This window comes from Piliocolobus tephrosceles, chromosome 11 (genome assembly GCF_002776525.5).
Source record: "Piliocolobus tephrosceles isolate RC106 chromosome 11, ASM277652v3, whole genome shotgun sequence".
In the NCBI taxonomy this organism is placed as follows: Eukaryota; Metazoa; Chordata; class Mammalia; order Primates; family Cercopithecidae; genus Piliocolobus; species Piliocolobus tephrosceles.
Genome location: NC_045444.1, coordinates 105,501,873 through 105,514,655, shown reverse-complemented (window position 1 = coordinate 105,514,655; position 12,783 = coordinate 105,501,873). Strand labels below are relative to the sequence as shown.

The following is a 12,783-nucleotide window of genomic DNA, read 5'->3' as shown; positions in this document are numbered from 1 at the left end:
GGGGGCTGAGGCAGGAGAATGGTGTGAATCCAGGAGGCGGAGCTTGCCGTGAGCCGAGATCGCACCACTGCACTCCAGCTTGGGCAACAGAGCAAGACTTCGTTTCAAAAAGAAAAGAAAAAAAGAAAAAGAAAATCCTATAGGGGTCCCAGGCAGAAAGGAATGCTTTCCTTTAAATTTTCTTGCTATTTGGCAGTCTATCCCCAAACCCTGCCAGTTTTGGGCCCCTGGCAGCCCTTTCAGACTGGAGTTGCAACCAGTTTCTTAACACCTTCCAATACCAGTAGCTGCAGGGGACCATGACCCTCTAATGCAGAGAATGTCCTCTGTCTGCTCCTAGATCCAGCCCTGAACTACCCAGTGGCCCTCTTAGCTACAGCCTTTTCTCACTCTCTATCCCCCACTCCAGACTGGGCTGAGAATACTCACCCCACTCATTTCTGAGGACAGGAGCTTCTGTGGGAGTGCCTACCTTTCCTTTTTCTGTTTTTTTTTTTTTTTTTTTAGGTATACTTTTACATTTTATTTTATTTTGTTTTTTTTTAATTATACTTTAAGTACTAGGGTACATGCTCACAATGTGCAGGTTTGTTACATAGGTGTATATGTGCCATGTTGGTTTGCTGCACCCATCAACTGTCATTTACATTAGGTATTTCTCCTAATGCTATCCCTCCCCCAGCCCCCCACCCCCCAACCGGCCCCAGTGTATGATGTTCCCCACCCTGTGTCCATGTGTTCTCATTGTTCAACTCCCACCTATGAGTGAGAACATGCAGTGTTTGGTTTTCTGTCCTTGTTATAGTTTGCTTATAATGATGGTTTCCAACTTCATCCATGTCCCTGCAAAGGACGTGAACTCATCCTTTTTTGAGGAGAGCCCACATTTTCACCTCCATCCCTCAAGTACAGCTTGAATGCAAACTGATTCCAGAACCAACACTCAAAATGGAGTCAGAATCTCAGGATGGAGAGAGGCAGGAGAGGGCTTTCTAAGTGCTGGATCTGGGTGGACTTGTAACTGGATAGCGAGGCACCCTGGTGTCTCCTCCTTCTTGAAGAAACAAAGCAGGAGGACGTGGAGATGGCAAAAATTTCCCACTTCTCCAGCATGCAGCAGAGAGGCTGGATGCTTATAGGAGGTGCAGGTGTGCAGAAGGCTGAGTGGCTTACCTACAGAGATCTCCCATTTAGTGAATGTTCTCTCTCTCTCTCTCTTTCTCTCTCTCTGTCTGCCTCTGTGTGTGTGTGTGTGTGTGTGAGAGAGAGAGAGAGAGATTTTGTTGATTACCTACCACATGTCAAGTACTTTACACATACCTTATCACTCAATTTTCCCACCTGCCTTCTGAGAATTATCCACAGGTAACAGATGAGGAAACTGAAGCTCAGAGAGGTCATGTGACTTGCCGAAGGTCACACAGACAGTTAGTAATAGAGTCGGGATTAATCTCAGGTCTGCCTGATTTCCCAGCCCAGGGTCTTCTCTATATAGTGGAGGGCATAGGGGTGTGGGAAGATACCTGGGAAAAAGAAGCTTAGAAAATGTATTTTTTTGTATGTGTGTCGAAGTTCAAATCATGGAGTGTGCTTTTACCTTTATTATTCCTCACCCCAGCTTCCAGGCCAGGAGGATCTGAGGCCATCTCCCTTCCATCCTTCCTCCCTTCTCCTACATCCTGATAATCAGTTTCCTGTATCATCACCCAGTCTTGAACCCATGATCTTTTTTTTTTTTTTTTCTTTTTCTTTTTTTTTTTTTTTTTTTTTTTTTTTTGAGATAAGAGTCTCGCTCTGTCACCTAGGCTGGAGAGCAGTGGTGCGATCTCAGCTTACTGCAACCTCCACCTCCTAGGTTCGAGCAATTATCCTGCCTCAGCCTCTCGAGTAACTGGGATTACAGGCATGAGCCACCATGCCCGACTAATTTTTATGTTTTTAGTAGAGGCAGGGTTTCACCCTGTTGGTCAGGCTGGTCTTGAACTCCTGACCAAACTCCTGATCCACTAGCCTCAGCCTCCCAAAGAGTGGGCATTACAGGTGTGAGCTACCACACTTGGCCGCCTCCCCCATGATCTATTTTTGGGTCTAGGGAGAATATGATCAACAGGTCCCAGTACCCATTATTCCACTGGTTCTGGGCTCCTGGAAAGCGAGAGTTTCAAAGCAAACCCAGCTTCCTCTTTTCCCTCCTCAGGCTCAATCCGTTGTGAAGCCTCTTTCCATGTGTGTGCCTCCCTGGGCAAAGTCCAGCACGCAGGCTTCTGCCTGGGAGTCCACCGATGTCAGTTGTGGTCACTGGGCATCAGGGCTTCCAGGAGGCAGCTAGACACCTACAGAAGCATAGCCTACAGGGGCCCTGCTAAGAGGAGGAACCATTCCCTTTAATTTTTCCAAACCCAGAATCCACCATTGAGCAGGCAAGAGCTCTGGAAGGAGGCTCCCCAGTGAAGAGGCACAAGGACGCCTTTAGCATGAGCTGTTCTTCCTCCTTGGGGTTTTCCCACTGAGATTCCTGGGGCCAACACAAAACCTTGCCCCCAAAGTTCCTATTTCTTTTTATCCTAAAAATGAACCAGTTCCTTTCCTTGTCCCTAAGGTCCAGCTGAGTCAGGCTGATCATTTCAAAAAGAATTTGGGGAAAAACAAAAAGGAAATCATTATAGAAACTACAAACAGCGTGAAAATCGTCATGTCCAAAGTGCAGGTTTCAGATTCTGAGAATCCCGTTAAAACCAGTGAAAAGCTCACTAAGTTCCACATTCTTTGATTCCCGGAAAACTACTAATCATGCTGGCGTAATTTGCCTGCCCCTTCCCTCCAGCCCTGCCAGTCTCTGGCCATGTGATCTCCCAGGCCAGCTCAGGTCACTTTGTCATCTCAGTCCATCTTTCACCTTTCACAAGTCAACTCCAACTCTCCCAAAATGATAGCTTATCTTCTGTGTTTAACCCTGGACTCACTAAGCTCTCTCCGCCTAGTCACGTCCCCTCTTCCATCTGAAAGGAAACCGGTTCGCTGTCTTGGGGAGCAAAATATCCTTAGTTACCCAAGAGTAACTCTGAGACTTTCAGCTTCACATACTAAGGAAATACTCTTCACAAAATGAGACCCTTCCTCCAACACACACACCAGCAAATGAACCAACGGGCTTCCAAAAGTCTACATTATGTATAATAATTCCTTTATACGTTAACCTTCCGATCCCTTCAAAAGAGTTGTTTTTCTTGTTGCTGAGCAAGAAGAAATGCCGGGAGAAAACGCAGAGGACACCTTCCCTGTCATCAGCAAAAGGGATCTATTTGCAAAGCAATATTCAAATAAGAAATAACTGCGGGCTGCTTTTAAGTTAACAATTGCAATTGCAGAGAATGAGGTTTTCAGTCTTTATGCGTGTCAGAGTGCCAAGCCCACCGAGTAGCTTCCTGCGAATTTGGTCGTCAATTAAAGTCATGATTGCTGGAACGTCACGACAAATAGGGGGCTCTACATTACCATGTCGCGACAGGTAGAAGCCCACAGTTACTGCCAGCAGGAAAAATCAGGGAATCAAAACTGAATACAGAAAATAAACTTGGGCGGCGCATTCGCCTTCTACGAATCTTGCCTCACTCGGGCTGCCGTCGTTGCCCTGGGATATCTGAAGACGCCGTTTCCTGCGCGTCCTGTGTCTATGGAGACGGCAATATGGCGGCGATGTAAGTTCTGAGCGTTAGTCCCAAGGTCCCAGGGTCCCAGGGTCCTAGGGAGCGGCGCGAGTGGCCAGGGAAGGTGTCTGTCCCGGGAGACCCTATCCTTCGGGAAATCGTGGCCAGAGGTCCCCTCCATGCCCTTCAGAGAGCCCCATGGGACTGAGTCTTGGGCGAGATCAATCAGACTAAGGATCCCGAAGAGAAAGGAGAGACAGCTCTAAGTGTATTTTGTCCCCCTTTGTTTCATCTATTTCTTTCTCCCTCGACTCTATACGACGACCTGCCACTTTTTCTGGTGGTCATCTTGGAGATTTTTAGATCAGCAATTAGGCAAATAAAGGAAGCTCATGATACATATTTTCAAAGTCCTCGAAATTGGAAACTTCAATTTAAAACAAAACAAATTCAAAACAAAACAAAAAAACCTCTCTTGCCCAGTCTCTTCACAACGACTGCAGATGTGTGAGTCTTTTGGAAGAATAGTGCAGGCTAGTGGGGAAGTTATGATTGTTAATTACTATAACATAGGTTTGTTTAGTGCTTTTTCAAATCCTGTTTCATTCGAGCTGCACATCAACTTTGTGAAATCGTCAGGATAACCCACATTTTACAGGCGAGGAGACTGAGGCTCCAGGAGATGGAGAAATTTGCCTATCCCCGTAGAGTCTGAGAAGATGCTGGCATCCAGCTTCCCTTGCCCTGGGACCACTCCCTAGCCCTATGACCTGGGTTGGACCAGCCTTCTACTCCATTATCTCTCATCTCTTCTATGTACTCTCTGGAATAGTTTCATGTATTGAGTGGAGGCTTTTTCAGAGCTCTGAGGCAGGAGCTGTCTGTACAATCCCCTGAGGTCAGAGGCATTAATGAGTCAGGGCAGGGCTGCAAGACCATCCCGTGGCAGAGAAGTAATGGACTCTCTGCGTGTCTCCTCAGCTTACATTTTCTTTGATTTCATCTGAACATCCAGTTCACAGTGGGAGGTAGGAGCCTTGCCTGCCTTGTCTGGTGCCTAGCACAGTACCTGGTACATAATAGGCACTCAGCAAGTGCTTTGTGAATGAACGAATGACTGCATCTAGATAGTCCCCTCCAGAGGGTTTAGAAATGTTGCCAACTAGGAAAACCAGGGTCAACAGAACCTTCCACTTTGGAAGGGTGGTGCTGGGTGGTGCGGGAGGGATAAGAGAGTGTCTGATGGAACTGTATAAATTCCTAAAGGGTGATCTTAAAATTGCTAAATCTGAATACATTAAAGTAAGGAACTGAACGACAAACTTGAAAAAGGATCATTTTAGGTCAAACAAATGAGTAAGTCACACGTAATCATAAACTGTTGTAAGAATTAAAATACCTGTAAGGGAGAATTGCTTGAACCCGGGAGGTGGAGGTTGCAGTGAGCTGAGATCTTGCCACTGCACTCCAGTCTGGGCAAGGGAGTAAGACTCTGTCTCAAATGAATAAATAAATAAATAAGTAAAATAAAATCCCTGTAAGGACCTTACAACACTGCCTGGCATGTAGGTTCTCAGTACATGTTAATAGACATTATTATTTTTGAGATTGTTATTTGAAGAAGAGGGGGAAGATACTGAGTAGTCTGAAAAATATACAAATGTTCAAAAAAGGTATTAAAGTGATGCTGTCCAATGTGGTAGCCAATAGCCATATGTAGTTATTCAGCACTTAAAATATGGGTAGTCCAAATTGAGATGTGCTATAAGTGTAAAATGCACACCAGATTTCAAAGACTTAATACAAAATACGAAAGTAAAGTATCTAAATAATTTATTGATTATTTACATATCAATTTACATATCAATTATTTACATATTGATATTTACATATCAATTACATATTCAATGTAGTATTTTTGATATGATAGGTTAAATAAAATATATCATTATAATTAATTTTACCTGTGTCTTTTTACTTTTTTAATGTGGCTACTAGAATGCTTTAAAGTACACATGTGGATTGCATTATATTTTGGGGAGCAGTGCCATGTCCTGCGATTTCATGGATGATGGCTTCGTATCAAGTGTAAAGGGAAATCAGAGATGAACTATTTGTGGTAAGTCATTATAGGGATCTGCAAACCACTTCCACATGTGCTTGAGTGGGGCTGGCTTAGTCTTGGTGTGTGAGTGTGAAAATTGCTGTCCTCTTATAGAGGTAACAAAGTCACACTTGAGTGTGTGTGCTAAGAGAAGCCAGCTAAAGGAAGAGGGGATTCGAGGTGATGGAGCCAGAGCTAGTCTGAGATACTTTGTGTCCCTTAGACCGAGGTCAAGCATCCTCTTGAGCATTTGGTGAAAACTGTGGCCATTCCCCCTGGAAAACAGATATGTATGCATACATAGCGTCTGGCATATCCTTTACATATGTGTCACATATATTTGCATATGATTTCAGCTACAGTCATAAGGGATGCTGCTGCTCTAGAGATGGATTGACTTATACTTTAATTGATCTATTTCAGTGATGTTTACCTTAGCAGGTTGTAGACTGGTGGAGGAAACCCAGAAGGTAGAGAATCCGTCAGTCTCATTTGCCTCTTCTTTCCCCCTTATTTCTCTTCTCACAAGAGGCAAGAGCATTCAGAGGAAACAAGCAGAGAGTAAAAGCCAGATAAAGGTAATGCACACACTTCAGTAACACCCACTGGAGCTTGCTGAGTAGTGCCAAGAGTGGCCACAGAGGGCCATAGTGGGGTGGGCCTTGTTCCCAAGTCTCCCTTTGGAGTGCCTTTCCTGATGGTGAGTCCCTAGGCTCCCAGGCAAAGCCCTGGATCTCATGTACAGCCTCATTCCTCATGGTGCCACCTAGCACCTATTGCCAGAGCTGGGAAGCAGACCCTTTCCTCCATGACAAGGATGGCCATGAGAGTCTCCTCCCTCAGCCTCTCTTTCTCATGTCACTCCTGTCTCCCCCACCCTCTGCTCTCTTCCCAGCTCCATACTCAGAGTGCTCCCTTTGGACTGTGTCCCTGGAGCCTGATGCTTACACAGGCTCCAAGCTCCATCATGAGGTCCAGGAACAGCAAGGACCACACCATGAACTCTGGCGGATCCTGCCTGAGTACCAGCACGGTGGCCATCCCCGCCATCAATGACAGCAGTGCAGCCATGAGTGCCTGCAGCACCATCAGCGCCCGGGTAAGGATACAGCCAGGACAGGCAGAGCAGGGTGTAGCAGGGCCAGGGCAGGGCATGGGGGGCAGGGCACTGGGGTGGGAATCTGAGAGGCCCTGACTCTTCCCTATGCATCTTAGCACTAGACCCTGTCTAGACTTTCCTTGTCACCTTTTTTCCACTCAGGAAAGAAAATACTACATTGGCCATTGAATACACTCAGTAAATATTGAAACTGAGAATGTAAGCTCCAAGAGAAAAGGGATTTGTCAGTCCTGTTCACCATTGTAGTACCAAGCACACTGGAGTGCTGGGGGCAGTGAGTGCCCGAGAGGCCGTGGGATAGGAGAGTGCCAGAGAGGAATGAGCCAGAGGCTGGTTGGATAGCCAGGATTTCTCTTTCCTCAGAAAGTTCTTCTGGTCTTGACCCCTAGGACTTTGTGTTTGACCAATAATGTATGGATGCTGTTTACTTTTTGCAGCTCTTTGTAGTTCTCTCTATGTGATGATGCAGCTGTCCAGGGGTGTGACTATGGGTATGGCTTTGTGTATGATACAGTGTGTGTCTGTGTTGTGTGGTATACAGTGCCTAGCTCCTTAGATGTGCTGCCCTTGCCTCCCTGTGAACGGAGGGTCGTGTTTTAGAAGACATCTCTGTCCTCTGTGCCATACTGGGCCTGTTTGCCCTTGCATTCACTCATTGCCCTTCCCTGCTCTGCTTTGAGCTAGTAGGAGATTGGAAGGTGGGAGGAAGGGAGAAGCCAGGGCATTTCTCTTCCTCTGTCTGCTGTTCACGGTGTCTCTGTCAGCAGCTGCATTTCCCCTGTGGCTCCAGTTCCCACCAGACAGGCCTCAAGGCTGTATTGACCCCACCACTTCTAACCTAGGTGTAGTGGCAGCTTCTTGATGTTGCCAACTCCCAGGTTCCTTCACTACCCATGGTTATGCAGTAAATTCCCTGGTTTTTGTTGTTGTTGTTGTTTGTTTGTTTTTTCTTTTTTCGAGACAGAGTCTTGCACTGTCACCTGGGCTGGAGTGCGATGGCGCAATCTCGGCTCACTGCAACTTCTTCTTCCTAGGTTTAAGCAGTTCTGCTGCCTCAGCCTCCCGAGTAGCTGGGATTACAGGTTCCTGCCACCATGCCCGTCTAGTTTTTTGTATTTTTAGTAGAGACAGGGGTTTCACTATGTTGGCCAGGCTGGTGTTGAACTCCTGACCTTGTGATCCGCCCACCTCGGCCTCCCAAAGTGCTGGGATTATAGGCGTGAGCCACTGCGCCCGGCCACAGTAAATTCCCTGTTTTAAACATTCAGAGTGGCTTTTGTTTTCCTGCCTGGACACTGGCTGATGCACCAACTGATATTTATAGCAAATTACCTCCCATAATCCATGTCACCTTTCTTCCATAGGTGACTCAGGAAAGAAAATAGTATGTTGGCCATCAGACACACTCAGTAAATATTGAAACTGAGAATGTAAGCTCCAAGAGAAAAGGGATTTGTTGGTCCTGTTCATCATTGTAGTCCCACACCTAGCACAGTGTCTGGTGCATTATAGGTACTCAAAAAATATCTGTCGAATGGATGACTACATCCTTATATTATGCAACAGTATAAAAGTAATACTTGGTCAAAGATTTAAAAAATGCTGGCTGGGCATGGTGGCTCATGCCTGTAATCCCAGCACTTTGGGTGGCCAAGGTGGGTAGATCACCTGAGGTCAGGAGTTCAAGACCAGCCTGACCAACATGGTGAAACCCTGTCTCTACAAAAATAGAAAAATCAGCCGGGCATGATGGCAGGTGCCTGTAAACCCAGCTACTTGGGAAGCTAAGGTGAGAAAATCACTTGAAACTGGGAGGCAGAGGTTGCAGTGAGCTGAGATTGTGCCATTATACTCCAGCCTGGGTGACAGAGCGAGACTCTTACAAAAAAAACAAAACATATATACACACACACACACACACACACACATATATAGTGTAAAATATATATATACACACATATATAGTATAAAATATATATACACACACACATACACACACACACACATATATAATGCCAATGAGTTGAGTGCTCATGGCAATGACCGTGGTAGGAAAAGGTAACCAGTTCATCCTCCCTCCACCTTACCACCCAAGGGAGGGTTTCCATGCCCCCTCCTCCTTCATCTAGAAAGGGGTGATGGATAAGCCTATGGAAAGATTTTCCATTACAGATGGAAATTCTGCACATGGCAGTGCTAGCATCAGTCACCAGGAGCAGCCCTTAGAGTGGCCCCAGAAGTCAGGGGATGGGTGAGGTGAACAGCAGACAAACTCACTCCTCCTCTGCCCCACCAGCCAATTGAGGAATGGGAGAGGGAATGGTGCAGAGGGAACTGTGGTCTGGAAAAGGGCCTGGGATAGACTGTTCTAGCTAGGAGAGGCATCTGTAGCAAGGGGCAGGACTGGGAGGAAGAAGAGGGGAGAAGGTACCTGATGGGGTGGTGTCTGAGGGCGCACTGAAGAACAGAACAGAAGCCTGCATTTGTGTGCTTGCCCAGAGTGGCTGATGGGGCTGCCCAGGGAAAGCTTCAGGGGCAGGGGCTCTAGTTGCAAAACAGTTCCAGTCTTGGAAGAGGTGATATCTGACTTCAGGGCCTACCTGCCTCTCACTATCTGTCTCCAGACCATCCCCCAGGGGTGAGGGGTGGTGTCAATCATTGTTTTTCTGTCTTGTCCTTTATTTTCTTGGTGGTGGAGGAGGAAGACCTTCACCTTTTCTCTGGATCTTGGCATCCTACCCTGCTGATACATCCTTTCTGCTCCCCCTTCTCCCTGCCACCCGAACAGCTTGCAAGCTCCATGGACACTCAGATGCACTCCCCAAAGAAGCAGGAGAGAGTGAAGAAGAGGGTCATCTGGGGCATTGAGGTGGCCGAGGAGCTGCACTGGAAAGGCTGGGAGCTAGGAAAGGAGACCACAAGGAGTCTGGTTCTGAAAAATCGATCCTTGAAACTCCAGAAGATGAAATACAGGTACCAGTGTAAGGGATCAAGGACCCAGTGCCAGAGCATTGAGCCCTGAAAGCAGGCTTTCTTCAAAACAAAACAAAACAAACAAAAAACCTTCAACATGCCATATAAAAGCCAGTGAGTGTTTAAAACACGTGCAGTATGAATAATTGTTCAACTATAGTGCATTCTTTTTCATTGTGGTATAGTGTCCCAATGTGTGCCTGTACCATAATGCATTCATCCAGAATGAAGCAGGTTTGGACTGTTTCTAGTTTGGGACTGTTACCAACATTCGTGTATATGTGTCCAGTGACATAAGTACAAGAGTTTTTCTGGGGAATACCAGGTACTATGAAGGCTCACGTGATTTTGGGGTCTTATGAAAGTGGTTTTTTGTTTGTTTGTTTGTTTTTCTGCGTAGTTGTTAAATTGGTGTCCTTGCAGGATGGAGCCAGCTATTCTGCCACCTTGCTCCACCTTCTGGCTTTTCTGGGGAATAGACGCAGGAGTAGAATTGCTGAGGCTTAGGCCATGTACCTGTTCACTTTCTGTAGATTAAAACAAATTATTTCCCAAAGTGCACAGATTTCTTTAGACGCCCGCCAGCAGCGTTAGAGAGTTCCCATTCCTCCACATCCTTACCAATAAATGCTATTGTCAGAATTTAAAATTTTTGCCAGTAATGGTAACTTGTGGTTTTAATGTGCATTTCCCTGATTACTGATGAATGAGGATGAGTGTCTTTTGGTAGGTTATTGACCCTTTGCATTTCTTCATGTGTGAAATTTATGATCAAGTCTGTGGCCATTTTTCTATTACATTATCTTTTCTTTCTTCTTTTTGGTATAAGTTCTTATCCCAATTAAAAACCCTTTGCCAGTTATGCATTGTGGATATCTTCTCTCATCTTATGATTTGTCTTTACTGTCTTTATTGTGTCTTTTGAAGAATAAAAGTTCTGAATTTTATTTATTTTTTATTTTTTATTTTTTTTGAGACGGAGTCTTGCTCTGTCGCCTGGGCTGAAGTGCAGGGCCGGATCTCGGCTCACTGCAAGCTCCGCCTCCCAGGTTTACACCATTCTCCTGCCTCAGCCTCCCGTGTAGCTGGGACTACAGGCGCCCGCCCCCTCGCCCAGCTAGTTTTTTGTATTTTTTTAGTGGAGACGGGGTTTCACCGTGTTAGCCAGGATGGTCTCGATCTTCTGACCTCGTGATCCGCCTGTCTCGGCCTCCCAAAGTGCTGGGATTACAGGCTTGAGCCACCACGCCCGGCCAAAAGTTCTGAATTTTAAAGGTATCAACTTTATCAGTCTTTTTCTTTTATGATTGGTGTTTTTTTATGCTTTTCCTAAGAAGTCCTTTTCTACCCCGAGGTCATTAAGATATTTTCCTCTAGTATCTTCTAAAGACTTTATATTTTTGCCTTTTAATATTTGTCTTTTATCTACATGGAATTGATTTTTATGAATAGTAAATTTTGATATCTGGTAGTATAAGTCCTCCTACTTAATTCTTCTTCTTTTTTTTTTTTTTTGAGACGGAGTCTCACTTTGTTGCCCAGGGTGGAGTGCAGTGGTGCGATCTCGGCTCACTGCAAGCTCCATCTCCAGGATTCATGCCATTCTCCTGCCTCAGCCTCCCAAGTAGCTGGGACTACAGACGCCCACCACCACGCCCAGCTAATTTTTTGCATTTTTAGTAGAGATGGGGTTTCACCGTGTTAGCCAGGATGGTCTTGATCTCCTGACCTCGTGATCCACCCGCCTCGGCCTCCCAAAGTGCTGGGATTACAGGCGTGAGCCACTGCACCCAGCCTTAATTCTTCTTCAAGATTGTCTTAGCTATTCTTGGCCCTTCCTTTGATCTTTTATATAAATATTCAAATCAGCTGATCATATATGCACATAAAACACTTCTTGAGATTTTGATTGGGATTTAATTGGACCTATAGATGAATATGGGGAGAAATGATATCATTACAATATTGAGTCTTTTAATCCATGAACACGGGCTATCTCTATATTCATTAGGTTATTTTTCATGTCTCTCAATAAAGTATAAAGTTTTCTCCATAGACATTTAGCACATCTTTAGTTAGATTTATTCATAAGTATTTTATATTTTTGCTGTTGTTATATATGACGTACTTTTTAGTTGTTTTATTTCTGTCTGTTGCTAGTTTTTAAAATGTCATTTTTATATAGGTATTGTGTTCAGTGTCTTGGCAAATCCTCTTATTAGTTCTGATAATTTATTTGTTAGTATTCTTGTTTTTTCATGCACACATTTGTATTTTAAATGGAAAATGACATTATTTTTTTCTTTCTACTCCTCACACCTTTTGTCTTTCCTTACTGCGTTGTTAAATAGAAAAGTGTTGAACAGAAGTGGTTATAGAGGCCTCTTTGTTTTGTTTATCATCTCAGAGTAAAGGACTGCAGTGTTTCACCATAAGCTGTCTGGTAGGACTGATTTCCTGTAGGATTTCTGTAAAAGTGTATACCTCGTCAGATTATGGGAATATTCTTCTATTCCTGCTTTGTTGAGAGGTTTTCTCATAAACGCACATTAAAGTTTATCTAATTTCTTCTTTCTTTTTTTCTTTTCTTTCTTTTCTTCCTCTCTCTCTTTCTTTCTTGTTTCTTTGAGACAGGGTCTTGCTCTATTGCCCAGGCTGGAGTATAGTGGATTAACATGGCTCACTGTAGCCATGACCTCCTGGGCTCAAGCAATCCTCCTACCTCAGCCTCTCAGGTAGCTTGGACTGTAGGCATGCACCACCATGCCTGGCTAATTAAAAAAAATTTTTTTTTATATAAACAGTATCTTGCCATGTTGCCCAGGGTGGTCTCGAACACCTGGGCTCAAATAATACTCCCGCCTTAGCCTCTCACAGTGCTGGGATTCCAGATGTGAGGCACTGTGCCTGGCCTGTGGAAAGGTTTTTGACCACCCATT

The 12,783-nt window shown here is 45.0% G+C and overlaps 1 protein-coding gene across 3 annotated transcripts in view; it reads left to right on the top strand.

Moving 5' to 3' along the window:
• Positions 1-3,634: 3,634 nt before the first annotated feature.
• The window catches only part of CFAP65 (cilia and flagella associated protein 65), a 41,230-nt gene continuing 32,081 nt past the window's right edge, over positions 3,635-12,783 (top strand). The window contains exons 1-5 of one of the 3 annotated variants that reach the window (XM_023217446.2): positions 3,635-3,698; positions 4,629-4,675; positions 6,281-6,329; positions 6,647-6,850; positions 9,660-9,844. In XM_023217446.2, the coding sequence (XP_023073214.2) occupies positions 6,692-6,850; positions 9,660-9,844 (344 nt within the window). In that variant the 5' untranslated portion in view covers positions 3,635-3,698; positions 4,629-4,675; positions 6,281-6,329; positions 6,647-6,691. Of the gene's footprint in view, positions 3,699-4,628; positions 4,676-6,174; positions 6,330-6,646; positions 6,851-9,659; positions 9,845-12,783 lie in introns of all 3 variants that reach the window. The other 2 variants (XM_023217440.3, XM_026450801.2) reach the window with 2 other exon arrangements.